This window comes from Dermacentor silvarum, chromosome 2 (genome assembly GCF_013339745.2).
Source record: "Dermacentor silvarum isolate Dsil-2018 chromosome 2, BIME_Dsil_1.4, whole genome shotgun sequence".
Taxonomy (NCBI): domain Eukaryota; kingdom Metazoa; phylum Arthropoda; class Arachnida; order Ixodida; family Ixodidae; genus Dermacentor; species Dermacentor silvarum.
Genome location: NC_051155.1, coordinates 224,435,438 through 224,461,390, shown reverse-complemented (window position 1 = coordinate 224,461,390; position 25,953 = coordinate 224,435,438). Strand labels below are relative to the sequence as shown.

Here is a 25,953-nt window from a genome sequence, read left to right as displayed (position 1 = left end):
ATCGTGCCTCTAATGTTTACAACAATTTGCATCACAGCAAGCGTAGTATATATATATTAACTGTGACTATCCCCACTGAAATGAAGTAATCGCTCTTTCTACACTAGGATATCAACGCATGCTAACTTTCCGAAAATTGGATGGATCGTTCGCGGTTTGGCAAGGTCACGCATCCAGTCTCTGGTGAGTATATGCTTTAACTATACCACCGACACGTGACACCCCGCCCACCATTGTGAACACGGGCAAATGTTGCGCGTGCCTATATGAGCTTAAAAGCCGTGAATTCTTCATCCCAGTGCTGTGGTGAAGGGGTCCCAATTAAAATGCCGCGTGTCCAAGATCAGCTTTCGTTAGACGCGCAAGCAGGCGGTCCCATGGTAACTCGATGCTAATATTAGTACAGGGATGAAAAGGGGGTTTCCAAGCGACGACGTGGCGGGAGCTATCTTGAAAGGGAACATTCAGTATTTCTCTTTAAATAGGCTATTGTGCGCTTTTTGAGAGACGCCGAACTAGATATAAGATTGTAATAAGTGCTTCTGGCTCACTGTTATTTTTATTCACGCCTTTTCCTTTCATATCATCATGACCTTCCTCACTTTCTCCTTTTGTTCCCCTTTTCCCCTTCTCCAACGTTGAGTGGCAGGCTTGAACAGAGTATTGCAGACCGACCTCTCAGCTTTTCCTTCGCACTAAATCTCTCTCTCACTACTTTTTAAATGTTAGATTAAATACCTGGGATACGTAATTCATGCTTTAGAGGATTGTTCACAAGTCACAAATCTCTAATTGGGGGTGTAACGTTGCACATTTCGTTCTGTTCTCTTGCATCAATTCAATTAGCTTGTTTTTGTTTATTCTTTTTGCCTTGCTGATCTTTTTTTTTTTCTGATGTGTTTTGAGCAGCGAGAACCTCTGGCACTAGAAAATTAAATGCTCAAGAAATAAATAAATGAACCAGGCAAATATTTCCTGAGCACTCAGTTTTGACAGACCGAATGTAAGCGGCACCACCAGAGTGCTCTAGAGCGCTTGGCCAATCGAATGTGCCATACGATATCGGGCTCATAGCTCGATAGTTGCTGGCTCATAGCTCTGGCGTAAGCGCAGTCCTGATTCGAAGAATTGCGTCAGCAAAACATGGCTGTAAAGTTTTCTTTTTTTTTCCTTTCTAACTTTCTTTTGCGACTTGTAATCACGAAACGAATTCTCCCTTCTGCAACGCAGGCTTACAGCCTTCGTGGTGCGAACTCTTTGCGAAGCTCGGAAGTCCGTTCTCATCGACGAGAACGTCCTCACCAGCGGCCTCCGCTACATCCTAACCCAACAGCAGCAAGACGGCAGGTTCCACGACATTTACAAATTACACCACGGCGACCTGCTGGTTAGTTCGATCTCGTCTTCCAACGTCGCGACATTTATTCTTCGGTGTTAAAGCGAAAATTTGTTTGCCTATAACCCCGCCCCCGGGGTTTGGCTCGGCTGCTGCTGTGCTTCAAATGAGCGGTGAAATGTGCTTCAAAATGAGCGGTGAATTTGCTTATGCAAAATTGTCGCATGTGTTACTGTAAACGATGTCCACAGCTAGCCAGGTTGTGTGTTACGGCGCTGCTGTTGGCACGCAAACTTTCAGCGCTGGTTGCCCATATCGGTATCACCTCGCCAGATTATATACATAGGGCTGGCTTCAGGAAGGGATATTCTACGATGGATCATATCCATGTCATCAACCAGGTAATAGAGAAATCTGCGGAGTACAATCAACCTCTCTATATGGCTTTCATATATTATGAAAAACCATTTGTTTCAGTAGAGATACCAGCAGTCATAGAGGCATTACGTAACCAAGGTGTACAGGATGCATACGTGAATATATTGGCAAATATCTACAAGGATTGCACAGGAACCTTGGTTCTCCACAAGAAAGGTAGAACGTTACCTATCAAGAAAGGGGACAGGCAAGGAGACACAATCTCTCCAATGCTATTCACTGCATGCTTAGAAGTATTCAAGCTCTTAGACTTGGAAGGCTAAGGAGTGAGGATCAACGGCGAATATCTCAGCCACCTTCGGTTTGCAGATGACATTGTCCTATTCAGCAACAATGGAGACGAATTACAGCAAATAATTGAGGACCTTAACCGAGAAAGTGTAAGAGTGGGGTTGAAGATAAATATGCAGAAAACAAAGATGATGTTCAATAGCCTGGCAAGGGAACAAAAATTCAGGATAGCCATTCAGCCTCTAGAGTCTGTAAAGGAGTACGTTTATCTAGGTCAATTACTCACAGGGGACCCTGATCATGAGAAAGAAATTTATGGAAGAATAAAGTTGGGCTGGAGTGCATACGGCAGGAATTACCAAATCCTGACTGGGAGATTACCACTGTCGTTGAAAAAAAAAAGTGTACAATCATTGCATTCTACCGGTGCTAACATATGGGGCAGAAACTTGGAGGTTAACAAGGAAGCTCTAGAACAAGTTAAGGACCACACAAAGAGCGATGGAACGAAAAATGTTAGGCCTAACGTTAAGAGACAGGAAGAGAGCGGTGTGGATCAGAGAACAAACAGGGATAGCCGATATTCTAGTTGACATTAAGCGGAAAAAGTGGAGCAGGCCGGCTATGTAACGCGTGGATAACCGGTGGACCATTAGAGTTACAGAATGGATACCAAGAGAAGGAAAGCGCAGTCGAGGACGGCGGAAAGCTAGGTGGAGCGATGAAGTTAGGAAATTCGCAGGCGCAAGTTCGAATCAGCTAGCACAAGACAGGGGTAATGGGAGATTGCAGGGAGAGGTCTTCGTCCTGCAGTGGACATAAATATAGGCTGATGATATATATATATATATATATATATATATATGTGTGTGTGTGTGTGTGTGTGTGTGTGTGTGTGTGTGTGTGTGTGTGTGTGTGTGTGTGTGTGTGTGTGTGTGTGTGTGTGTGTGTGTGTGTGTGTGTGTGTGTGTGTGTGTGTGTGTGTGTGTGTGTGTGTGTGTGTGTGTGTGTGTGTGTGTGTGTGTGTGTGTGTGTGTGTGTGTGTGTGTGTGTGTGTGTGTGTGTGTGTGTGGTGTGTGTGTTGTGTGTGTGTGTGTGTGTGCGTGCGTGCGTGCGTGCGTGCGTGCGTGCGTGCGTGCGTGCGTGCGTGCGTGCGTGCGTGCGTGCGTGCGTGCGTGCGTGCGTGCGTGCGTGCGTGCGTGCGTGCGGTGTTTAATGATTCATTAGGAATATGTAGGCGCACGTAGAAAAGCAAAAACAAGCACTTATTTCGATATTACGGGCCGGGGTCCGATCTTCATCAAGATGAAGGCCAGACCCCGATTAAAACTTCGATATTAACGCGATAGCGTTTAGGGCCCCGTGTCGCAGAAAATCCGACGTCGGCAACCGGCATGTGATCGCGGGTGGCGGAGAAAATCATCCAACCACATCGACCGCGCAGGCTCTCCACGTGGTGCAAGGTTTCGGTGAACAAAAATTGAATTCCTCAGAGTGAAATTTGTCAGAAAAAAAATGGTAAAGTACGACTTTACCATTCGACGTCGGATTCGCCGTCGGATTGTAATTTGAATGTACAAGAAAACCTAATTCTGCTACGAGGAAACCCAAACATTTCTACCAGACCTGCGAGCGTCGAGGCAATAGCAAACAAATAATAAAATAATAAAAAAGGTGCTAGGGCCTTCACATTTTAATATAAAACCACTTATATTGCCCCTGAAAAATCGTCTTTTCAGCAATGCACTTCAGCTTAAAAGTGAAGCCGACTTTAAGGAGATCGGTGTAAGCTTGGTCTTTGTAAGCTGGCTTTTCCACGTTCAGTGTTGCAGTGAATGAAGCCTACTTGCCGTATGCGAACGATGCGATGCGAACGGGTCCCGATAACGCTATCGCGTTCTACTCTTAAAGGCGAAGTTTAAGCGTCCTCCAACTTTTTCAATGTTTATTGTGCCTGTCTACGTGCGCCGGCATATTGTTTCAAACTATATATATATATATATATATATATATATATATATATATATATATATATATATATATATATATATATAAGGTATTTCAGCGAACACTTTCACAAATTTGTAAAGGTTGCCTGTGGCAGATAGCTCTTTCATAGTTCATCAGCTTGTCTACTCCAAGAGGCGGACATTACTCGCACAAAAAGTTGCAATGCATAATCGACTTAATAGCGAAAATTCCCTAATTAAGCTTTTTAACAAATTACCCTATGACCGATATTGCAATTTACAAATTCTAGCCGTGAAGTTCGCAAGGCGGATCCACTTGGAACGAATTCTCAGGGCGACATCAGTTTCGGGATATCAATTCCCGAAATTTACGAAGAAATGCATTGGCGTTCCAGTTACTTTTGTGCTTCAATGCATAAAACGACGTTTCGTCAAGAAAGTCTCTGAACGTGAGCGTGCCTTTCACTTACGCTCCCTCAAAAGTCCAGGACGCCCTGAGAAGAACTGCCACAAGGCGATTAGCAGAACTGAATCCGCCCTGCTATATCTAGTCAGAGTGAGCTCCGACGTGGGGACGCAAATGGCCGGTTTTAAGCCACTCGCGCGTGAACGCCTTTGTATTCTAGTGACAATCCTTTTAATAGATCACGTTTTCCCTCCTCATTATCAGGGTGGCGTGACTGGACCGCTTCCATTGACGGCATATACTCTGCTTACCCTCCAAGAATGTGCCAAAGATGGCGTTAAGGTGAGCTTACAACTGATCATCACGCCTACTCGGTTTGTTTGTTTTTTATCGCTAAAGCTAGGAGGGTGTCAAGGAAGGGTTGGCTCTGCAAGTTCGGCTACATTCCCACGGTGATATCTCTCGCTAAAACATTGCTACATATGCGGTAGAAACAAGCAATTCATGATTCCCGATGCCATTTCCGCACGTGTGGCTGATGATCGTGCAGCAAAATGGGTGTAGCTAGGACGGAAGTGAAACAATTACAGAAACGTGCAACGTGTCCGGGGTAGGAATGTACAACAGTTTGCAGTTGGTCGACTACACGACTATTTTCAGGTGTCTTTTGCCACTAGTGTTTCTTTATACGTGATGGCTCAGGTAGGATGCTTAGGACGTTTGAGAAAACAGCGCAAGGGACAAGCATAAAAGGGCCCGTATTCAGACAGCAGCTCGTACGCCACAACGTTTCGTAAGAGGAGGTGCTGGCAAATCGAGCTAGTCAACATACGATTTGTTAGGGACCGTGGTCAATTCGGAATAACTCTGAAAGCTTTGTAAATACGGCCAGAGCGGAACGACTAGGGCGGGTATTGCTGCTTTCGTTTTTCCCATTTCGCACTGTTTTGCCAAGATGTTCGACTTTAACAAAGTTTTGCAACTTTCTTTCCTTCAAACCTGATACTTCACAACTGCGGATAATTTTAATATTTGAGTGCTATTTGCAGTATATGCGTGTTTACACCTTCTATCATTAGTATATTGTTGTCGCCTCGTCACCGTCATCTAAATTGTCTATTTGAGGCTTCACTTGCCTCTTATTTCCATTTCAGCGCTTCAGCTTCCTCAAAATTAAATCTAAATAGTTTTATTCATTTTTATTCATATATATATATATATATATATATATATATATATATATATATATATATTGCACAAGAAGGCTCCATGAGCCTATGTTGCTACCTATGTCAAATTCTCACGATATAAAAATAGCTTCTGTCCTCCTCAGAAAAGATGCTGTAAAGATGACGTGAACTTTTGCAAACAAAAAAAAAAAAAAAAAAAAACAGGAGTCGACAATGATGCCCGTAAACTGCGCGGAGCTTGTATGGCCTGCACACACAAGATGGTCACCACCGACAAGATGGTCTACACTTTCTAGTAAGATGCATTCTTTGGCGGCCATTGAGATGCAGGTTCTTGCCTGAAATGCGAAGGCACATCCTGCTAACCTTCCACGAGTTCTCACTAAATATAATGATCTCTATTCAATGCCATTTACAATCAAAGAAGTCTTTTAACAAAATCACTGGTCTTCTTGACTCACGTGAGCTCTGAGTCATTGTGGGCAGTGGGTTGTGCAAATGCCATCACGTAACCAGTGCTTACCTTAAAATGAACCGTGCCTCTTTAGGTGCCAAGGCTAGAAGAGTCCACTGCGAAAGCTACCGCTTTCATCGGGAAAGAGCTGGAGCGGGACAATCCGGCTTACGAAACATCTCTAGCAGCCTACGCACTTTCTCTCGGTGACAGCCCCGCCAAGAACGACGCAATCCGCAAGCTTCGCAGCATTCTGCAACCAGGCCAACGTAAGCACCGCTATTAACGTCCTGAGCAAACTTGCCAAGATACTTAACACTCTCAAGAGAGCTCATATAAATTCAGGAAAGCATGCAGAGACGAAACCTGTCAAGAGTTTTATACATCCAAAATCATCCTAGCGATTATGAGCAAGACTTGACTCATGACGGTTGAGTTATACTGCCACTCTTTTAAAGTGTCTTGGAACACCAGCTTCATATACTTCTGCTTGCGAGACCATATTTGGTTCTTATTGCGGAAAGATTGGCAACTCTACTAATGATGCGGGTTTGCATGGGCGATCTACCAGCAGAGATGTAGGTGCACAAGCGCATTAGATGATTCGTGAGTTATTTACCGAGAGCCACTGTTCTCGGGACAAAATGCTCCTGTTAAACGCCCGACGTTTCAAAAGATACAAGTTCCTAGAGGTCAAAATTGTATGGTCTGCAGACATAAAGGTGTTACTACAATTCCTTCGAAGACAAATTCAATTACTGAGGCCACGAATCTAACTTGATATACCGTACATATCCATAGCTGACCAAGATGTTTTACTCTGATGATATAATCAAAACGCCACATGACATCGACACAAGGGGGGGGGGGGACAGAAAATAAGCCTTACTTATAGCCAATTTCTTGATTTATGCGTTGAACTCGGCGATGAATACGTAGCAGTTGTGGCATCCATATAATTAACTATACAGCAGGGTTGTGCGAATAGTAAGATTTAGAACAATTCGAGTACGAATCGACTTGTGCTAGAAGCGAATCAAATTGAATTGAATATGAATATATAATTCTCGAGTAATAAACAGCTGCTTTAACCATTGCTAACAATGTCACCGTCCTAGTATTGGCAAGGTTACCAAGTTTCTGTCAGTACGTTGCACGTTATGAAGCCTTGCTTATTAAAAGTTCTAATAGAGAAATTGGAAGAAATGTGTAGTTTGTTGGCATAGCCAGGACTCTTTGGAGAACACGAATGATCGTAGTTCAACTAATAAAGGCTGACTCCCTGAGTGACGCTACCTGCTCCACAGCATAATTTCTTGTTTCATGGCTACTATATCCCTGGGAGATTAAATTTATTGTATCTTTGCTCCAGCATTATGCATGATTGAGCACAGCTGGTTATTCCGAAATATTCGGAAACTATATTTCCGAATAGTTACTATCAAATTCGGAGACTGAATCGGAGACCCTACTATGTACATTCATCAACGGAACTGTGCTTCTCGAATGCAAATGCAGAGTAAATGCAGGAATGGTTGTACTGCCTCTTTAAATATAGGTTCTACATTCGTTCAATAATTTCATTTTTAGCAACGCATTCTGCATCCTGTTTCTTTTTTAGCACATGATATTTAGGAGCTGTTGGCGCCTTTGCGTAGTACCAGTCACTCCTCACACAGAACATCCATACGTTTTTGTTTCGTTTTTCTGTTCATGTCTAGTGGTACTTTAATATTCCGTGTTTATCATGTTCCAGGCTTTGAGTTGTTGTGATGCCACGCTGTTCACTCACTGCGCAGAGAAAGTGTGCCCAGCGCGATCGTCCGCTTCCTCTTCACTGAACATACGCAGAAGGTGGCCTGTACGTGTCCGCTGGACAGCGATCCCCTGTCGGTGCAGGCCACGTCGTACGCGCTCATGGCGCTGCTCAAAGTCGGTGAGAGCAGGGACACCATCACTGCCCTCGTGCAATGGCTCAACCTACGCATGAACCCCAGCGGTTCGCTTAGCTCCAGTCAGGTAGGCGCCCTACACGCGCTACTGAATGCAATATCGTGCTGCTCGATTCAATGACTGTAGCAGTCGCACATACGCTCGCTGCTAGACGTCGGTGACCAAACAAGGCTATACTTACGCTCCAAACGAAGCAGCTCTAAGATGACATAACTCCCGTCTTTCCTTGTAATCTTCCTTCGTGTTTGCTTTTTGTCCTTTCCCAGTGTAGGGTAGCCTAGCTGAGCTCAGCCTGGTTATCCTCTCTATATTGTAGTCGTTTCTCTTTCTAGCAACTCGTTTAACGCCCTTGGAGGGAAACGCCCGATGTCGTATTGAGTACAGGTCTACGACAGGTGCTCAATCATTCATGGTTTCCTCCCAATCATCGCTAGAGTGAAAACAAAAAAGTTGTTCGCGCACTAGTGCAGTTTTTGAAGTGCACCGTCCTGAGTGACCGTTTGTAGACAGGTTGTGCGTCCGACTGTGTGCGCGCAATGTCCGCTGTGCCTCCCTCTTTTCCTTTCTCGATTTCTTTTCCCTCTACTTCCTGTGCAAGTGAAACGTACGTACCTTTAGTTGGTTCTGACCATTATAAACTTCTAGCGTGAAAATTCGCATAAAACTGTAAGAAAGCGTAAACTTTGGCCACGAGCACTGGCGCTTCTTTTTATCACCCGTACATTGCCACAGTGTTTTACCTCTACGCCAGAGCGAAACATAACCGTAACAACAATAAATGATGAAAGACGTTACACATCTGTGCTTGTGTTCGCACAAGAGAAATATATTTTAAGCTAGAATTGTTCGTAAGACCAAATGCCAGCATATCATGATGCCAGGCATGTTGTGAGCGCAGGCAGCTTGCCAATGGCGAAAAGACCTTACTGACGAAACGCTTTGTGAATTCGGAGCCTGTTGTTCTGCTGGACAGCGGATGCATGCTGTTTTGCTGACGCGATTCTTGCAGGACACTGTGGTGGCGCTGCAAGCACTGTCCAAGTACGCCATCTACGCCCGGAACGCAGGCATCGACTTGATATGCGAGGTGACGCTCAGCGGTGACCGGATGTTTAACCGCACCGTGCGCATCAAGCGAGACAACGCCCAAGTGCGGAACAGGGTAGAGGTATGCGTGGCGTCAGTTTTGAACACACCGCGAACTGCTCTACTGCGCGTGTTGCATCTCGCGAACTCAATACAAGAACAAATACGGTGTTCTGAAGTAACGTGGGGTATCTATTTGGAAACCACGTTCAGAGTGTATGTACGCTTCTAAATGTAAACGATAAGCCACATAATGATTTATTGTCGGCGTACTGTGACAACAGATGTTTCCTTACGTGATCAATTATTTATAAAGTGAGTAGGTTAGTAGGCGTTATTGTATTGCTAGTATTAGCCCAAGGGGCTCATGCTCATCGTAGATTGCTGCACACCACTGCACCCATGCTTAGATGAAACAGAACAGAGTAGACATCCTTTCCCTGGAATGTTCAAGGCTGATCAGTTTATCTGTGAAATTCACAACTTTGGGATTTCTCGCATAATTATCTGCAAACACTTCGTTCACTCTCAATGCGCAGATCCCGGAATTTGAAGACAAGATTTTCGTGAACGTTAAAGGGTCTGGAACGGCAACCATGTACTTTGTTACCAACTACGACGTCCCTGTCGGTGCGGACTTCTTGTGCAAGGTACGTTATAGTTAGTTTTGTTTTTATAGCACTTCTTCCGCTAAGGTTATATTGGCACAAGGCCGACTCTATGCCCGGTAAGTGTGACATGCAGCAACTGCTAACTAGGCAGTGATCAAAGCGATCCTTGTCCGCCATCAAGGACATGAATGTATTTTGTACACTGTTCGTGAGGCGTTCGTATTGTGTGGTGACTTACGTTCACTTACTCAGCTTACGGTCCGAAAAATTTCTTTCACTTGCACGTAATTTTGCAACCGCGAGTACTTACATCAACGTCGTGTTTATGATCCATAAGAGTCTCGTGGCTTTGTTTAAAATCAGCAACTGAACACGACGCCAAGCTCTCTCCGCAGCGCGCCCATGTGTTGCATGTTTATCAAAAATCTATAATTCAATCTCAGGTTTGTCCACACGGTAGACAAGCCAATGTCACAGGTCCTGATTCGAGGTGCAGGGACTGATTGCCGCCAATGGCGCCACTGTAGTCTCTGTTGGAGTTTGAATAACTTGTTATTGGGTCCGCCAGAGTTCTGCACCTTATCAAAATGTGGTAGGCAAACGTGAGACATGCATCTTGATATGCGTCGACCGTAAGCAACCGCACTATCGTCAGACTGGGCTGCTGAAATTTCGTACAAAGGTCCACTATTGTCGCCATGCGATCGGTACTTCGCACTCCCATTCATTTCGCGATTTTGAGGCGTTAAACGCACAGCGCAGTACAGGGCCGCGATTTTGTAGCGATGACTTATGACTTTTTCTATACTAGTCTTATAATCCACCGCTCACGACCCGCTGATTCCATTGATAACGCGAGCGGACCGTCGCTCTCACCACTGACAAAGCGCGATAAGCGCGAAAAGGCATTATTACCGGAAAGGCATCTACAAAATACCGACCCAGGTGCGCGCTTATCGCGGCGTGCACATATATACGGCGCACTTCGTTGCATCAAAGGCCCTTGCGTTTAGAGGCAATTATTTAAGGCTTTTGTTATCTTTGTTTCGCTTTGATTCCAGTTCAAGCTAGACATCGACTTCCGGCAAAAGAAAGTGGATCTTGCAGAAGCGTTGAAAGGTGAGTTTATGAAGATATTTATTTCGGTCACATCCCCACACGTGGATAATCACGTGATGTCCCTGCCGCTGTGTGCCCAACATCTGTTTTTCGACTGCCAGGCTTCCTACAGCCACATGCAGTTTCAAAGCATTTTAGTGTTGTTGAAAAAAACAGACAAAAAATACAAGAACTGCTTCAATAAATTGTGCCGATTAACTTTGTGCACATTTTCGCAATATGAAGTTCACAATTTAGGGCTCGTTTGCAAACATATCTTGGTAACACATGCCTCGAAGAACTTGTCGTTCCTCTAGGTAAGAATATTTGAAGGAATAGATGCTGTATGCCAGGAGTTTTTCATTCTTCATTTTCATTTTTTTTTTCATTTCATTTAGCTGCGGGATGCAAATTTTGTCCCACAGATTAAAATTTCATCTTTCTCGAGCAAATGTAACTGCGGCCTTAATTTCTCGCTTACTTGGCGTGCGTCACTTCATCCAGACTTCTTCAGAACCCTCCCTGGACAACACACGTGATCAAAATACAATATAGAGCTCTGTACACTACGCCTATTTTAAAACGCACGAACTAGCTTACAATCTACACAAGCACCATATAATCCTAAGGTAAACGCACCCGCACTTCTTTGGACTGTTGAGATTTTTTAACAACCTAATTTTTATAGTAAACATTACCTTTGCATTTTAAATTCAATATTCTTGTAATATTCTTTCAGGTATAGTGTGAAAGCTTACGCACATTTGGTAATATTGCAGACCTAGTGCTGCGTTCAGACAGGAGGTCAAAAGCGATTTTGGAGGCTAAATTTTGGTCCTCGCTCAATTTTGACGCACCCCTGATATTATATGCTCCTGGAAACATGCCAATTCTAACCAATTCAACTGGCGCAAAAAAAAAATCTGTAAAACTGCGCACAAGCATTTAAACCACAAAATGGAGGCATGCATTGACAGTTTTATTGTACTTGTGCGTTAAAGTTCCCTGAAATCAAATAAAAATGGGTTTTAGTGGTTGATAGTCGTTTTGCCAACAGAGAGAAAGAGAAAAAAAGAGAGAAACAAAAAAGAAAGGCAGGAAGATAAAACAGTGAAAGTCCGTTTTGCTATGTGCGGCTTTCTTAATGTCAGCAACCACGTGCCCACGGAGTTTATCATTCCTCAAGAGTTCAAATGTGCACATGAAGTCCAGAATTTTTAAATACTTCCAGATATTCAACACTTGCATGGCTGAGTTTCTATATCCAATATTCAGTATACAGCCAGCTCATCTTAAAGCTATGATGGCTAGCACACAAATATCTTGATGCAATGCGTCGTCGGGGAGGCTAAAGCATCGAGTTCTAAACAGCAGCGTCATTTAACTATGTATATGCAAACTCTTAAATCTGCAATAACAATTTGTGGAGTTTAACGTTTCAAATCTCTGTAGCATTGAAAGAACGCTGTTGTGGAAGACTCATGGTCAATTTTGACTTCCTACAGCTTTTTTTTAACACCGAGAAAAATCTAGACGCACGAGAGGTTTGCGCGAGTCGAGCTTCTAGTTAAGCTAGTTTGTGCATATTTAACACAAAGCTTAGCGTCAACTAGTTGATCACAACACGTCCGATGACGACCTACCTCCCAACATCTTAGTGTTTACTTCTACATCGCCTGTATCGTCTCATTTACGTAAGATAAGGGTTCCGTATTTTGCCCGTATCAAACTAAGACGAACGCCCACGTCAAGATTGCAACACATTAGAATAAAATTTATTCACTTTTTTCTTGACATAATAATCTTTCCGGTCCCTCTAAGCATACTGTGCTTGTTAGGTTCCTAACAATTCTGTTAGGATTCGAAACAACTTCTACTCAGGAGCAAAGCAAAGTGCGTCGTTCTGCCAGACCCCACATATAACTTCAAAGAGTAAAACTACAGTAGGCTATATATGTTTATGTTCCTCACATTATAGCGTCAAAGCCCTAACGGCCCTGTAAAGTGTCCCTCATTGATTGGACATCGTAAAAGGGTGGTATACGCCTCAAGGTAAAATACACCTGGTAGCGAAGCTTCCATAGAAGCCCATACGTTTAAAACATGGTGGTTTATCGGCGGTTCATGGGGCTTAGCGCAATCTGTGTGAGGAGGGAACACTTCCGGTGGAAGAAAAAAAAAACAATTTGACGCCATATCCGTTAAAAACAGAAGTGACGTTATTTTGTTCTCAAAGGCGCGAAATTTGTTTTCGGAGGCCTGCCATTAGAGCTGTATATTCAAATGCCCCGCCATTCGACGTGATGGGCATTTGGAGCTTTCATAGCGGAAACCGATGCAGGAAAAGTTCAGCCATACGGGTGTCCAAACCGCACCCTTGCGCAGAACATACTTTGTTTGGAGGCCGACGAACGCTTTGGGCGTAGAGTGCTCTTCCTTTCGTCGCACGCCAAGCCCGTGGGCCAGCGCGGTCCCACGAAAACAACTAAAGTGAACGATTATCTGGCGGTCGCAACTCACTACCTTTGACTGAACAGGTTAAGAAACAATGAAACTACACGCGTCACCAAATTCAGACAAACGTCGACAAGCAAAGCAACACAACATGTGATGGGGGCGTCTTGTAACAGGTGAACTTGACGAGTGCCCCTTTCTGCACACTTCAAGAGCTGCATTGCATTGCAAGTGATAGCGGCATCAACGCCCGCCACTATCGGTGGGCGCTCTTACGGTGGACGCTGAAAAAAGGTATTTATTGATAATGATCAAGTAAAATAGAGTTGTTCTTTTCACGCCATTCGTAATAAAATTGATTAGGAATTTTATTTTCGTTGAATTAATCTACTATGTATCGCTTTAATTAAAAAGCGCTTTTTTCTTTCGCAAAGTTTGTTCCCTCCAAACATAGTCGCGCTTCAATCGCGCGACTATGTTCCATAGGCTCTATTCTGGACATTCCGCCATTTTCTTCGAAGCGTGACGTACGCGCGACGCTTACAAAATGGCGCCGATAGCCCCGATTTGCTTTCGTAACGTGACGCAAATTTGACGTTTCGCCTAAGAAACTGTAATGTAGGCATTGAACCTAGCATTCTTGATAAAGGAAAACAGTTTTCCTCCCCAGTAAAAATAAAGCCGCTAGCTCAAAGCGTACGATTATTCCATCAAAATCGTTTCTCGCTTCCGTCGTCTGCATGCGCGCAGGCTGTCGTCTGCTTCATTAGATAGGATGCGTGTCCTCGGGAAACTGAATGAGTCATCGTATATCGGCGCCCACGCGCTTGCTTTCTACCTTGAGACAACACACGCAACCTACCAGTGATGATGAGCGCACGCTCTAGGCCGCGTTATCGCTATCTCGTGATCCGCAAGTGACTCAGCCCGACTCGTCTGGCTGAGAAGCGGCCGAATATCATCGATAGCGTTGCGCGCGCCACAGGTATCTGCTTGAGCGACGCAAACGCCGGCACTGCCATCTCTTGTGCACTTCGCTGCTTACTCGCACCGCGAGAGGAAACTTCAAGGCGCCGTCTTGCGTACATTTCTTTTTGTAAATTAAAAAGTCACCGTTGTCATAGCCTTTGATGATGCGAAAAGTCATTAATATTGATTACAATACAAACGCAATAGTGAAAAGTACGAAATGTCGCAGAAAGTTTGCTAGTTTCAACCAATATTATTTCAAATAAACGTGTTTTTAATAAAAATGATGGTGCAAAGCACAAATGCCAACACCACCCGAGAGCGATGCAAATGCTATGAACACGCGTTGTGAACAAAATATTTTTATGGCCCGAAGTGACTGGGAAAATGCGGCGATACGCATGCCTCTCCACTGCCATTGCATCTGGCCGCTCATTACCATAATTCGCGCGGCTCGTCGCACCACAAATTATGGCGGAAAATCTCTGCAATGGCGGCCCAGCGCAACGTCACGCAACGTCAAATTGACGTTTGCGAAACGGCCCTTCCTGTGACGCTCCTCAGGGGATATTCCTTCAGCCAATGAACAAGCTGTCATGCCGGCTATCTTGGAACGCCACCACATATTCGCGAAATTGCAGATGCATTGCACGAGCTTCTGCACGCTACCGTCCACTTTCTTTTTAAAGCGCTAAAGTCGCAATATAGGTGCCAAGGACCACAAAAAAAGTATTAGTCGATAAAACTTGCAGCTCCACGTCACGCTTCGTCATTTTGACGAAAACGCAAAATTGCATTTTGCAAAACTTCCGTTGCCCGGCACAAATTTCGAAACACGTGACCTCGGGACAGCCAATGAGACAGCCAAGATGGCGGATAATGGCGGCCGTGCAGCCGCCATGCGTGTCCAGAATAGAGCCCCATAACCACCCTTGCTGATGTCGCTGGCAATTCGTTCTGAACCGCTTTTTGCCCGAAGCTTCGCGACCATTTGGATCGACCTTGTACTGTTTGTACGCCTGACGAAAGAACCCGAGCACTCATTCAAAGACAGAGCCTTGCTGTTTCTGATGCCTTCTTTGTTACTGTTTTACTTGTGTGCAGGTGTCAAGGACTTCAAGGAGACGTACGCGATGAAAGTTTGTGCGAGGTAAGCTTGGGAACATCTCCTGGCAGAAAGAGGTCATTTCTGTCTCCGGACAATTAAATGTGCAAATGATACCGGAAGTAGCTAATGGACCAGATATTAGCCTCCCAGTGGGAGTGTCGCGTTTCTTCTTCTTTCTGGGGTTTTACGTGCCAAAACCAGTTCTGATTATGAGGCATGCCGTAGTGGAGGGCTCCGGATTAATTTTGACCACCTGGGGCTCTTTAACGTGCACTACAACGCAAGCACACGGGCGTTTTTGCATTTCGCCTCCATCGAAATGCGGCCCCCGCGGCCGAGATTCAATCCCGCGACCTCGTGCTCAGCAGCGCAACGCCTTAGCTGCCTAATCCACCCCGGCGGGTGTCAGTGTCGGGTATTGATTACTCTGAAACAAAGAAAATATTTCATTGCTGTCTGCCATTTTCGAGGAAGCTCCTCCTGAAAAGCAAAAACGATTTTATTTGTCAAAAACACAGGCTTTCTTCTCCACTGTTTTGGTATTATAGTTTAATTGCTAGTTCTAATAGGACTAATAGGAGTTGTGCATCCAAGTAGTAAAAAGACACTTAAATTAAATGTTCCATCCGCAAGTGGTGCTACGGAAAGAAAAAAGGGCTGGGGGTTGACAACGAACGCAGTAAATTTTTGGCAAATCCTTGTTTTGGGTCATAGAAGCGCTGCTGTTGTACGCGGAACTAAAAACGCGAGAGTAATTAAACACAACGAAGAAACCGTTAAGCTACAGATAACAACAATACGACTAAAAATTTCTTTTAAAAAAACACTTTCATTTTGTAAGCAGGAACTATAACAGAGCATGGCAGTCGTCCCCATACCTGTTGCAATCGTAAACGTTAAGTCCCATTTTCTCACGAGACCGCTGTTATCGCTTTTTATCTTTTTTTACTCTTTGTAAAATGTCAGCTTTGTTTGTTTCCATCGGCGCTGCACTTCTCCGCAGAGTTCAGTCTTATTGCTCCAACCGATGTAGTCTTCATTCCAACTGAGCACGTGTGCGGGTCGTTGCAGTTGCTCTGATGTCTGCAAGCCTTCTAAAGTCATGCTTTATGAAACCACCACCGCAAATGTGCTTTCTTATACAAAAGACTTCGTAGAGTACTTGTATCATCAGATGCAATACACAGGTTATCTGTTCCTTTCCAAGGTCCCTGGAGAAAGATGTGAGAGGCATGGCCATACTAGACGTTGGACTAATGACAGGCTTTAAGCCTGTTGCAGCCGATTTGCAAGAGGTGAGAATCGCCTTATCATTTGACTGCCACCCAGTAAAATAAAATGAACACGCTAATGTGCGTCATTTCTTTGGTTTTCTCTACCACGCAGTTCAACTCTGAAATAAGATTCCTCCTAAAATCGTTCAAATGCCATGAAAATATTCGGAAGCTAATCAGTCTTATTTGGCTTCATCATCGACATTGCTGAAACGTACTTGCGACTTCTTGTGTTGTTGTTTTTTCACGCTACCTTAATTTATTTGGTTGTTATATGGCTTTATGGGCAGAAGCCATACTTTGGCTATAACGGACGACGCAGTTGTGGAGAGAGTGGAGGGCTTTGGGGTGCGGGGGTTCTGAAATAATTTTCTCGATTTGGGGTTCATTAACCTTCAGCTAAATCTCAGCACATGAGCGCTTTAAAGTCCATCCCTATCCAAATGCATCAGCCATAGGTGAAGATGGAATCAACAACCTCAACACCAATGCTTCATAGTCGCTACGTTGCTAAAGTAAATAATTGTTTACATTCAAACCGCATATTATTTGCATGAATTGGTCCGTTTTTGTCAACAAAATATTTTAAATACAAGAGTAAGATCGATTATTTAAGAATTCGTTGTCTATCGAAATTACTGTTTCGTATACGTATATCATCTGATTCAGATTAGTTTATAAAATAGCACGCGCCATGGTTAATTAAATATATTTCGTTTCCTGGATGACTTGTTCTAGGCAGCATGACGTGTAAGACACCGACAGTGTAAAAGTAGCACTCAAAACATAAATGACCATAAAAGAGGAAATTTGCTGAGAAATCTCTTAAATTATGCTTGGCAAAATGTACCACAGAAAGATTGGAAGGCGAATAAAGATCATTAAAGCGATGAAGTTCCCATCGTTTCCATACTAGTTGCAACGTTGAGTTTTTATTAGTGAAATATCTAGCGTGAAACTGTGTGACCCACGCCTAAGTCCGCTCAATGTTTCTTCTTTTTCAGCTCATCAACAAAAAAATTGTGGACCAGTATGAGTTGAGCCAGAGGAGTGTGGTGTTTTACCTGCCAACCATTCCGGCAGACAAGGATGTGTGTGTCCAGTTCGGCCTAGATCAAGAATTCGCCGTGGGCAAGCTACAGTCGAGCTCCGTTAAGGCCTACGCATACTACGATCCCGGTAAGCTGAGTGTATTGATGCCCGCGGAACAGCCTTCAAAACTATTCACGTAGAGAGACGGCGGATGCTTGTTTCTATAGAATATTACTGGCAGTCTGTGCAAAGTGAAACGTTTTGGCGTCTCCGCAGCAAGCGACATGCTTTCCACAACTCTCCGAATAAATTCTGACATGAACGCAAGATCTCTGGTACCAAAATCACCTGGGCAAACAGGTCATACCTTTCAGCCCTTCGATATTGATGTTCTTAAACGCTATTGCAAAGCATCCACAGCGATGTTCATATTGAAGATCACTGCGAGGTTTATCACACTTTTTCTTTTTTTTAACGCGGCTCGTTCATACTTCTTTCTCTTGCATTTACCTTCTAGATATATCGTGCACCAAGTTCTACGCACCAAACAGTACAAGCCCTTTGCTGAAGATTGAGTGCGACAATCCAGGCCAATCTGATGTGTGCAGGTGCTTGGAGGGTGAGATACTAGCTTGTTTACTACATATGTACCGGTAGCACTCTTCACAGATATTGTATATATATCGATGTCCGTGCCAGTTTTCGAGGGATGGCAGGCAGAAAGTTTGCTTTTCATTCGGATAGAGAGTAGTGTGCCTAACTTGTAGCAATACAGTCGACTGCTGTGAGAGTAAGTTTGCACATGGTGAGCGCAAGCGCTTTGGTTAAATTTATGTGCTTCGTGTGACTAAAGCAAAAGAAATACGAGGCCGTATTTCGCGGATTTGTAACTGTAGAACTCCATGAAAAGTACCAATATTTAGAGTCATATATAAAAACGATGATTCTAATGCGAGTCCCTCGTCAAATGAAATGTCGTTATGGTTGCATAAAGTAGCGATTTAGATTGCGGCATCTTAGAGCAAACAATACGCCTCCATATTGCAGAAGTCCTTGTGAAATCCGGTTTTTCAAGCGAAGGGTCACAACAGGTAGAGCAGCAGTAAAGGCTCATTCACACCGGCGACTGACAGTGGTCGCGCGACCAAGTTGATCGCAAAGCGACCAGTCGTAAATGGTCGCAAATGGTCGCTTTTCTCGAAAAGCGACCATTTTGGGCCAGTCGCTCACTGCGCGATTTTTCAGTCGCGCGACCGTGGTCGCAAAACTGCTCAACCAATCAACGCCGTACCGAAAGTGATGTGTGTCGTCGTCCACGCCAAATGCAATGTCCGCGTCACGATATGCAGGCTACAGGCCGGTAATTGGTGTCTTGCCTTGCAATTCTGGGACGCAGCAGTTGCAGCAACGTGTCGAATGTACGCGGTCGCATTCGCTGAAAGCTAAACAGCAGGAAAAGAAAGCACAACACAAACCCTTTTTCCAGCTGCCGTTCGTTGGATGAGCACGCCACCCAAAGGTGAACAGCGGGTGAACAGTTTTTTAATACTATGCACCGAATAACACGCAATGCGAACTAGAAATTACAACTTGCTCTCTCTCGATAATACTCGTCATGCGCACAAAGTTCGGGCAGGAAGCGGCTTGCGTGGCTGGTCACTTCACACGAGCGGATGCACGGGCGCACCCACGAGCGTCACGTTTTCTTCGGGGGCTTCCGCGCTGCCACAGCTGACACCCCGGCGGAGCACATCAGCACAGGGACGGCGTCTTCCCGTTCGCTCGAATCAAAATCCAGCCATCGCTCGAATCAAAATCCATGGCTGTTGCCGGAACGCGAAACCAATTTACACAGTGCCAGCGAAGTGCGCGCTAACTGCGTAGATCCCTAGAATTCTCGCTGAAGAACGAGAATGTCCGGGATTGCGACTTGCAGGTCGCGCTCAGCCGGGCTTGCCGGTGTGAACATCAGTCGCCTTCGGTCGCTTTTTGTTCGCGAGTCGCAAATGGTCGCGCGACCTCCTCAAGTCGCCGGTGTGAATGAGCCTTAAGTGTATTACCATGTTGTGTCAAGACAAGTTTGCGCAGACAGTGTGGTTTCGACAGCCAAATACCGCGTTTTATTTACTAAGTTATGTGGAATAAATCCGATGAGTTATCGCATCTTAAAGCTGCACTTGCTTTATGAGGGATGCCGTCGTGGAAGGCTTTGGATTCATTTTGACAACGTTGGGCTATGTAACGTGCATGTAATTTAATCAGCGTTTTTGCTTTCTCACCCATATCTAAATGCGGCAGCCGCGGCCTGAAAATCGAACCCGCGGCATCGGGCTCACGAGCTCAAGCCTATAGCGCAAAGCCACCACAGCGGGTGCACTTTTATTGCGATAGCAATTATATGGACACTCCAAAGCGGATTTCTGCCGTCGGCGTCGTCGTCGCCGTCGCCGTGAGGTTCCGTATGACGTCAACGGCGATGAAATCGTCGCCGCGCTCCGGACGTTGTATGTGCGAGTGAAAGAGCGCGAGGGACGCGCGCTTTCACGGGGAGCGAACGCACGTCGGAGAGCAAACGCGCGTTCTGCGCCGTGCTCCCTGAAGGGCTGCAGAATTAAGCGTCTCTTTCCTCCTTTAAAATCACCATATATAGAGAGCAAACTCGACTTCTTCCGTCGCGCGAAAGGCCATGGGGGGACGGGAGGGAGGGAGGGGAGGCGACGTTTAGCTGCGGCCCCAAATGCGCATTTATATAAAAAAGTTGTCGCAGTTTCACCTGAAAGGCGAAGCATCAATTGCGATAGCAAACTTGTAGAGAGCTATACGGAGTAATGATATTAGCTTTATCAGCTGTATAAACTTGGACATGCAGCAGCATCGGCAACACGCAGAACTGTTGTCGACGCCATCGGCGTTTTGCCCGCGTTCGATCAAAATGCGTGCGGCGTTGGTGACTGTTGCCGGAGCCTCTGATATAAAAAATCTGCTTTTGAGTGTCCATATAATTGCTATCGCAATAATAGGCACTTGGTGCCGCAGCTAAACGTCGCCTCCCTTCCCTCCCCCTCCCCCCCCCCTCCCCAACGGCCTCTCGCGCGTCGGAAGAAGGCGCGTTTGCTCTACATATATGGTGATTGTAAAGGAGAAAAGAGACGCCTACTTCTGCAGCCCTTAAGCGAGCACGGCGCAGAACGCGCGTTTGTTCTCCGCCGTGCGTTCACTCCCCGTGAAAGACGCGCCCCTCGCGCCCTTTCACTCGCACATACAGCGTTCGGCGCGCGGCGACGATTTCATCTCCAAATGACGTCATACGGAACCTCACGGCGACGGCGACGGCGACGCCGACGGCAGAAATCTGCTTTTGAGTGTCCATATAATTGCTATCGCAATAAAACGTTGCGAGGCGAGAAGGTGGGTAACATTTCCGACGCTGCTCCACGAGTGTCCCATTCTGATCTCGTCGAAAACCTCCGAGCCGCCCCCAGAGGCACCGGCAACAGTCACCATGCAACGCCGCGCGCGTTCGGTGCGAACGCGGGCAAAACGCCGACGGCGTCGACAACAGTTCTGCGCGTTGCTGGTGCTGCTGCATGTCCAAGTTTATACAGCTGATAAAACTACTATCCTTACTCCGTATGACTCTCTACTAATTTGCTACCGCAATTGATGCTTCGCCTTTCGGAACTGCGACACATTTTTTCTTATATGCATGTACAGCGACATATTTCTTGATGAGCAAGTTGTCATTCACCTCACGATCTTTATGAGTTTTTTACTGAACCGAGCATTTTAAGCGCGAAGCACTTGGGAGGCCCGGGCTGTCGTTGGCGTCCGTCGCGTGCGATCTGTCGTCATCGCGCTTAAATACAAGTGCTAAAAACAAGGTCAAAAAAGTGCAGAATTGATCAAAACCAGTTCAAAATAAACGAACATGATTCAGAATAATTTAAAAGACACGAATCATCAAGCATTGAGCGCATTTATTAACAGAAATTTGTTAAAATCGCTTCTATCATCAGCGAATGCTTTGGCTCCATATGTGTGGTGGTTTTGCACCATGGCCGTGGCGGTTTCCCACCAGTTGTGCCTTAGCACAGGTGTCAAAACGGATGATGGATTGCTAAACACAAGATAAACACAGGATAAAGCAAGATAAACACAAGGGAAACACCGGCGCATCACTGCTTCGCATTTCCCCAGGTTTCACGTAGTGGAGCTGCATTAGCGCTGGATTTGAACTACACCAAGCGCAGGATGCACAATTTTTTTTTCAAATTCCCGAAACATTATGTGAATAGTACCGTCTTGCTTAGAAAACCAGGCACACGTACTGGATTGGCAGCGCCTACTCCAAACCTCCCTCTTTGATTTCCGACCCCCCCCCCCCCTTTTTTTTTTTAATGCAACTTTCCCGCAGCTAAGGCGTTTGCCATTCACTCTAAAAACAGTTGCACCCTTTGGGGTGCATTTCTGCCACACAACAATAATCGTCATCTGTCTTGCTTGCGTTTCCTATCTTGAAAACTCTGCACTTGCTACTTTCCTTCCGAGAACGCTGTGTCACGCTGATAACGCTCTTGTCGTTCGTGACCGAGAAGTGCGGAGCGCACAGCGTTAAAGAAAGGAAAGCCATGCAAGTCAGATGACGATTATTGTTCTGTGGCAAAAATACGCCCCAAAGGGTGCAACTGTTTTTAGAGTGTTCGTTAAAATTACAAAGAGCAAACAGCTCAGTGGTTTGCGTCTGTGTTTGCAATAAAATATCTCGGAAGGCTTCCAGCTCCAAGTGTGTTGTAGCTTTCCTAACAGTCGCCGGCTGTGTTACTTAGTCGTCGATGGCGCAATTATGCTGCCTTGTTCTTTCGGTTGGCAATGGTTAAGCATGAGATAAGGCAATAGTGAAGGCAAGCATTTACTATCTTCTCGGATGCTTTGTTTCAATTATTATTCTTTAGTATTTTCTTTACCTTATTTTTTATAGCACGAGCCATTTATAGAGCGTTCTTAGATGTTAGCAATAAACTATGCTACAAGATGTCCGAAATTCTTCACTGAGTGACGGGAATTTTTTTTTTTTTTTTTTCCACAGGCGGTTGCCCACCCCAGAACTTGCTGGAGATGTTCACAAAAGACGAGAACGAGGTTGTCATGACAACGGAGTGCCGAGAAAACCTGAGAGAACACGCCTGCGATGCTGTTGAATTTGGTGAGCATTATTTTAAACGTTCCCATCCTCACTTTCACCTTCAACCCATGGGAGTTTGTGGATGCTTCATTCCTTTGATTACAGATACTGTACGCTTGCTTTAATTGTGTTAAACCATGCATAACTGCTACTCTGTTTACTATTGCGCTTTACACAATACAGCGCTGCACATGAGGACATCCCGATGTGGCAAATGCACTTACATGATGAGGCAAATGTGCACGGAAGTTATCAACTAGCCACAAATTCATACTTGATGTTGTGAATGTCGGAGGCCATAGGACGCAAAGCACAACAAGCGCCATATTGGGCGAAATCTGTAAAATAACTCGTATTCGCAACTCAAATGAACTGCAGGGGGCGCTGCGAGAACTGGCCGCGTCTGGCTACACTGTGCAACATGGCGGTTATACGGAGGTCCCCGCGTCGCCGAAACCACTGTGTTTGATGTACAGTACACTGTAGTTTGATGATTTTCGTGCGGTGTGATGCCGGTTTGCGCTGTTTTGTGGAAGGAAAGCGTGTAGCTTACGCCGACCAAATCATTTTAGCTGATCTAAGAGAGGCACAGTGGGTAATGAGGCTGGAGTGGTCGCACGGTGTGTGCAAACATCTGGCGTGACAGCGGACCCGCACGAGATTCTGATGAAAATCACCGATGTATTCTTGAACCCATTGGTCGTGGAACCAACGTATACTCGTGCATTGTTCGACGGTCGGAAATGTACAAGCACGTTTCTGCTGCTCTGATTCACTGTTAAGACGCGGATAGATAGTCCGGTGTTTCGAGCGTGCGAGACAGCGGCCGGCGAAGTTGGATACGTCACGCTAGCCTCGCCAGGATTGCCGAAATCTTACAACCTGCTCAGTTTGGAACGTTTAACATGGCCCGCAGCAGCGCACCGACTTGCTCGATCAGCTGTTGCCGCTGTACATGCGGATAAATGCGCAGCCGGTGCGCACTTTCTCACTGTTGTTGCCTTAACACATTTTCATTCGGCGAAGGCGCAAACTCTGCACGCTCTTTTCTGTCCAGAGAGCAAGCGAAACTAAAATCAAGCTTTGCACCTTATCGCGAGCATGCACTACGAATCTGTGGCGAACCTTTCCCGCTACTTTTGCGTTCCTGTTATCTATTTTACATTCGAGATTTGCGCGACGTGACTGCTGCTTCACTTAGCTGTAGTTATTGCAGTAGTTGGCGCATTGTTTCTCTCGTAGAGAACAAAACGATAAATAAGAAACCGAAAGATCTGCTTACTACAATAAAAACACATTTGCACACCATGTACAGGTATGGCTTGTGCTGAGTGGCCTGACCATGACTGATTATTACTCCCCGCTGTCTACGAACATGTCGCTTATGGCTGCTGTGTAAACTAATGAAATAAAGCAAATGTTTCTGTGTAAATTAATGTTAACTAAGCTAATGCATTATGAATCTAATTAATTTTCTCTGTTATTGTATAATTTACGTATCCTGCACTTTAAGTGGCCAAAACTTTGTTCGCCTCTGAACTGCTAATTTCCTTCAGACACTGATAAGAGATACAATTGCTTTCATAATTACGCATTTTCAAATGAGCGCCTACTAATTTGCACTAGTTACACGGGTAGCGTGCCCAGGTCGCAAGGAAGGTGTACCGCTATGCCGCCCCATAGTTATTTTGCACGCTGGTGCGCACATGTTGTGCTTACATAGAACGATTTACCGACGTTACTCGGGAGTTCCTGAAACTCCGATGTACCGATTTTCGCTGATGTACCATACTCGGTAGTTCCACGTTGTGCGCTGCGTGTATCCGATGTAGCAGCTATAATCAAGGAAAGCTTCAGTACCGCGGCGACATTTGCATCATAAACTGCATAACCACACAGGCTATCACATGAAACTGCATGTTGCAGCACGCATACGCATACGTTAATTATCACGATGGCAGTAACAACCTCAACGCAAACTTTCTGAAGTTCGCTGAAGCGCTTTACTGCAAACATAGTACAAGCAACAGGATCGCGTTCTCTTCACACAAACAAACGGACCCTCGCCTAGAAAAAAATGAGAACTTTCTCGAGCAAGATGTTGAGAACACAACAATTGCCGTTGTCGCAGCTTATATGATAAGATTCGCAATCCATGTGGCTCTTCGGCGCCGCAAAACGCAGCATAATTCCCCGGCCGTGCGGAGTTTCGTAGATCATATGGTGACTCCATCGTACTAGAAGCGCACCCGATCGCAATGCGAAGGTACGGTGGCTAGCCACCGTAGCGAAGGCTACGGACGGAGCGTCTGCTCCGACGCTTGGACCTCCGTACGCTGTTTCCGGCGCTCGCCGCTAGGTGTCGCATGAATTGATGGAGTCGCGAATACCTAGACCTACGAAGAAAGCTTACGATAGTCAATATTTATCGACGCTGTCCCTTCAGTACAGATGAAACGAAACTTTCATATTCTTTTGGCTTATTAAGCGCCTTTGCAATTATACTCCACTGGACTGCTCGAAAGTAATCGTCCCGTGCTTTATTTACATAATTGAATTTAGGGATGAATGGACGAAGGGAAAGCTCGTAGGTCTGATGCAACAATTTCTAGCGCAGAAAGGAACGGAAGCTTTGCAGATGTAAACCAAAATGAAGAGTACTGACGCTACTTCTAAATTCTATTTCTTGCAGTGTGGCTCGGTAAAGCGCGTGCCAAAATCCACAAGGACGGTTTTGTCAACGTTCCGTTCTTCATCACGAAAGTGCTCAAACCGGGTAAGTTCGAGAAATAACGCAAGTCCTCATAAAACTTCGGCAGGCATTATTTCCTTGCTAAACTGCGTGTACTTTAAAGCAAGTCACTACACAAAACGAAGTCCCAACGCATTTACGGCGTAGCTTATCCACCTCTGTGCCCCATCTGCACCACGTCATAACTATTCTACAATCGCCGCTGAAAACTAGGCTATTGTGTACCCGACTGAACCTGATCAATAACTTAATTCCTAGAGGCCATTTTTATCCCGATTCCACCACTTATTAATCAACAACATAGAGCCCATTTCATCTAGAATTAGAAAGTGACGATCGCTAAGCGTGAAATGTAAGCGCCGACGCCGGGCGAAGTCCTGCCGACTTATGATATCCATCAGGGATCTCA

The 25,953-nt window shown here is 45.3% G+C and overlaps 1 protein-coding gene across 1 annotated transcript in view; it reads left to right on the top strand.

Annotated features, from left to right (window-relative positions):
- LOC119442751 (venom factor-like) overlaps positions 1-25,953 on the top strand; it is a 57,696-nt gene that overhangs the window by 30,042 nt on the left and 1,701 nt on the right. The window contains 14 exon segments of the mRNA XM_049663029.1: positions 108-183; positions 1,231-1,387; positions 4,646-4,723; positions 6,120-6,294; positions 7,827-8,044; positions 8,988-9,146; positions 9,604-9,714; positions 10,737-10,794; positions 15,301-15,346; positions 16,512-16,599; positions 17,583-17,757; positions 18,128-18,229; positions 22,697-22,813; positions 25,485-25,568. Coding sequence (XP_049518986.1) covers positions 108-183; positions 1,231-1,387; positions 4,646-4,723; positions 6,120-6,294; positions 7,827-8,044; positions 8,988-9,146; positions 9,604-9,714; positions 10,737-10,794; positions 15,301-15,346; positions 16,512-16,599; positions 17,583-17,757; positions 18,128-18,229; positions 22,697-22,813; positions 25,485-25,568 — 1,644 coding nt within the window.